We start from the raw sequence: 3,797 nt of genomic DNA, 5'->3' as shown, positions 1-3,797 counted from the left end.
ATCTCCAGGTCTGCCCAGTACCATGAGTGCTGCAGGATGTTCCACTCTGCTTGGGAGAGGAATTGCCCCATTTGCCCCGTGGGTGCCAAGGCTGCAGGGAGGCGTGCCCACACCTAAGAGTTTCATCTGCCTGTACCGAGTCAGCAGGAGCTGGGAGAGGCTTGGTGTCAGTCCTCTTGCAGTGAGTTCCTTGAGCCGTGTGATGCCAGCAGGTGACTCTGGCTGCTAGGGAAATGCAGTACTTACCCCAGCATTGTGGTTTCCAGGTTCTGGCCAGGGGAGAGCAAACACCATTGGATTTGTGATGGATATGGCCATGAGACAGCCAGGTTTTCTGGCTTGCCATGGCTGCCAGACATATCCTGGGAAACTGCAGGAAGTTCTCCAGTGAAACCAAACCTTTTGAAGCTACATGTTCAAGTTGATTTGGAGCATGAACTACATGCCTTCCCGTGTGTGCGTGAACTCTGTTATGTTTCATGGGACATGGGCTTCTCTTTTATAGGGAGCCTTAGGGACACTTAGCTCCCATGTGCACAGTTGTTTATTTCCATGCAATATCTGAGAACATGCACAGGCACAACAGGTCCTGTTTTCCCCCCATGCCTTGGTGCTTCCTGCAGTTAGTGCCAATAATTCAGCGGTGTTTCAACTTGCATACATGGCTGATCAAAACCTCTCCAAGCCCATTCAACTGCTAAGGAAAGGCACATTATCTTAGTGAAAATAAGAATGGTTTATTTTCATTTCATACACATATGCAGCTCCAGGATATGCATTACACCAGAGTTTCAGTATTACTCAGCACTTTGTAAAGTCATTTCTGGCCAGGTTCTGTTTGTCTGTGTGGAACAGGTCAGTCTCAGCACAAATATTTTTGGATTATAGCTAATAAAGGCAAATTTTAGGGAAAAAAAAATACCAGAAAGTGACAGCAGAAAGGGACAACTTTCCACCTTCTGACAAAAGTGTTACTGAAGCAGAACCAGGGGAAGTTATCATTGGGTATTGAGGTGCCCTACAGCATCAGTGGGTGGGCTGGCCAGTGTCACAAGTGAAGAGATGACCATGTGAAACAAGTAAGGAGGTCACAGATGTGCACTTGTGTCTGTTTGGGAAATTCAGGTGAGTCAAAAGCTCAGATTTCTCTTGCCAGGTTTCTCTTGTGCATCTGTGAATCAAGTTAGTCTTGCAACTGGCAATGCCCAGAACTTAGGTTAAGCAGAAAAAGGTAGTTCTTGTTACTGTGTAGGCGGTGGGAGGGAATGGGGACTGTTGGCTCTCTTCTGAGCTAAGCTTCTTTGCTCAGGATGGAGTTCCTGGACTCTGATTCCTCCATCTGCTGGTGCTTTCTGAAATGAGAAGGAGATGGCTGCATGCTCCATGGCAGAGACCTTTTAGGAGTGACAGACAGCATCTGCCAAGGCCCAAGCAAGGGCTTTGAGCTTTGCTGCTCAGTGCAGAAATCCCCTGGGCATTTCTTTTCCTCCTCTCTCACTGCTGCTCCATGGGGCAGACAGGGACTGACCTTTGTCTCCACACCCAAAGCACCAACACGGCAGCTATGGCCATGGCTGCAAGCAGCCCGGCCATGAGCCCTGTGATCAGCACCGCTTCTGATTTCCCTGGGAAACATAAGGAAAAGCTGCCATGAACTTTCTGGGGTTTGCTCTGTCTTGTGGGGCGGGGTGGCTCAGGACCCCCATCTCATCCCCCATGGGTGGCACCTACCCCACGGGATGAGAAGGCTGCGGGTGCCCAGGCTGCGGTGGCGCACACGGCAGACATAGCTGTGCCCATCACGGGGGGCCACGGCCAGGACGCTGCGGAGCTGGTAGGTGAGGTCAGCGTTGGGCAGGATGGTGCTGGTGTTGAGCGCTGGGCCCGGAGGCACCTCCTGGCCATCCCGCAGCCAGGCCACGCTGATGGGCCGGGGATAGAAGCCAGTGACATGGCAAACAAGCAGCAGCTGGTCTAGGCTGGGGGTGCGGGCGAAGACCGTGGCCACAGGCAGCTCTGGGGAGTGAGAGCAAAGGGGTGGGGCAAGCCCTGGTGGGGCACAGCTGGGCCCCAGTGTGGGGGCCTTTGGGCTGGCTGTTGCAGGGTCAGGGTAGTCTCACCTTGTCTCTCCAGAGCTGCCCTCCCATAGTGCAGGAACACCTCCATGTCATCGACACAAGTATCATTGAAGAGAGTTTCCACCAGCTCACTCAAGGCGGTGTAGTTCTGGAGAAAGGACTGGACATACCGTGACAACTCTGTGTCCTGGGAGAGGGTCCAGGTGAAATTCTTTGTGTCGAAGCTGAGGAAATCCTGACCATTGTAACCCACATAGCCAAAAGCCAGGGAGGTTCTGTTGGGGTACAGCACGCAGCCTGCTGTGCACTGAACGACAAAGGGGTCTGGCGGGTCAAAGAGAAGAGAAAAATCGTGTGAGGGGCTGGGATTGCCTTCCTGCAGACATGGTCGGTGTTGCCTATACAGCACCAGCACTATCAGATCCTTCCCCACCTCCCAGCTGCTTTTCAAGAAAGGGGATGCAGTGAAGACTGAGCACTCACAGGGGATGTCCTTTTGCATGGCCCCTTCATTGATTAGATGGTTGAACTGCTGCAAATAGATCTTAAGCAGGTTTTCTATGGTGTCCCAGTCAGAACGGGGCAGGGCTGGGCGCACCCAGGGCTGGCAGAAGCGGATGGACCACGTGTGTTTATCAAGAGAACCAAGTTCGATGTCTTCCAGCAGGCCCAGTCCCTCCGTGTCCGCAAATGAGGTGTTTTGGAAGGTGGTAGTCTGGAGCAGCCGGACAGTGAAGGTCCCTGCATGGGTTGACATGGAGGAGATGGGACTGGGAGAAGAGGGCCAAGGAAAGTGGAGGAACTGAGGGTTGGGTCCTTGAGGTTGCAGGGCTCCCCATAAGACCTTTACAGTGTTTGCAGCCCCAGTTCCCATCTCCTTCACCCACCTGGGGTGGCTGCATCCCTGCTGAGGAGGAGGTGTGGAGCCAGGGGAGGAGTGAGGAAAAAAGTGCCCAAGGTGGGTGGGAAGCAAGAAGCCTCTCCCCTACAGAGTCCCATGGAGGCAGATGTGTATGAGCCAGGGGTCCCACTTACCCTCCAGGTTTGCCCATGTCCCAGAGAGGAGGAAGAGGTAGAGGAGGAGGGAGAGAAGGCAGTAGCAAGGTGACTGCATGATTCCAGCAGTGAGGCCCAGAGTGTGCAGCAGTCGGTGCAGCAGCAGGAAGAATAGACTGTGGAGAGATGTAGCCTCAGATGTCTCCTCAAGCTGGCTCTGCCTGGGCTGCTCTGCTGGTGCTAATGGCCCTGGCAGCCAATGGGGTTGGCACTGAGGTTTAGGGGAGGGCTCTGAGGTTCCCACTTGGAGTGAGCTGGGGCATCCCGAGTATGGCTGTGAGTCCTGGGAGAATTTGATTGTAAGCAAGGTTGTTCCATTGCATGCAGGAGCGGTCCCTCATGGCTACAGCAGCACCTTGAAAATCAGGGTGATGTGGGTGAACTGAGTCCTCTGTTCACCCCCCCTTTCAGGTCAATGTGTCTCTTGGCCGTGTGCTGCATCCATTGCCCTGATAAGAATACCCCTTACTTGTGCCTGGCATATCTGGCCCTGCATAGAACAGACATCGCCACCTGCTCTGCACTGCCAGGTGGGTTCACAACAACATGGCCGTTTTTCCCACAGGGCAGGCAAGCCTTATTCTGACCCCAGGGCCTCATGCCTGGGCTTTCTGTGCCCCAAGGCTGTGCACTGGTCCCATGCCTCTTTGTCACCTCCCAACC

The 3,797-nt window shown here is 53.9% G+C and overlaps 1 protein-coding gene across 1 annotated transcript; it reads right to left on the bottom strand.

Moving 5' to 3' along the window:
- Nucleotides 1–1,291: 1,291 nt before the first annotated feature.
- Nucleotides 1,292–3,192, bottom strand: LOC311158910 (T-cell surface glycoprotein CD1b-3-like; the record flags this gene model as incomplete). Its single annotated transcript, XM_084214618.1, has 6 exons — nucleotides 1,292–1,352; nucleotides 1,529–1,625; nucleotides 1,732–2,016; nucleotides 2,121–2,402; nucleotides 2,562–2,819; nucleotides 3,114–3,192. The coding sequence occupies 6 exons, from the start codon at nucleotides 3,190–3,192 to the stop codon at nucleotides 1,292–1,294; spliced, it is 1,062 nt and encodes a 353-aa protein (XP_084070744.1).
- Nucleotides 3,193–3,797: the final 605 nt, after the last annotated feature.

This window comes from Fringilla coelebs (genome assembly GCF_963513975.1).
Source record: "Fringilla coelebs genome assembly, chromosome: 13".
In the NCBI taxonomy this organism is placed as follows: domain Eukaryota; kingdom Metazoa; phylum Chordata; class Aves; order Passeriformes; family Fringillidae; genus Fringilla; species Fringilla coelebs.
Note: the sequence above shows the minus strand (reverse complement) of the source record. Positions and strands in the feature narration are given on the sequence as shown.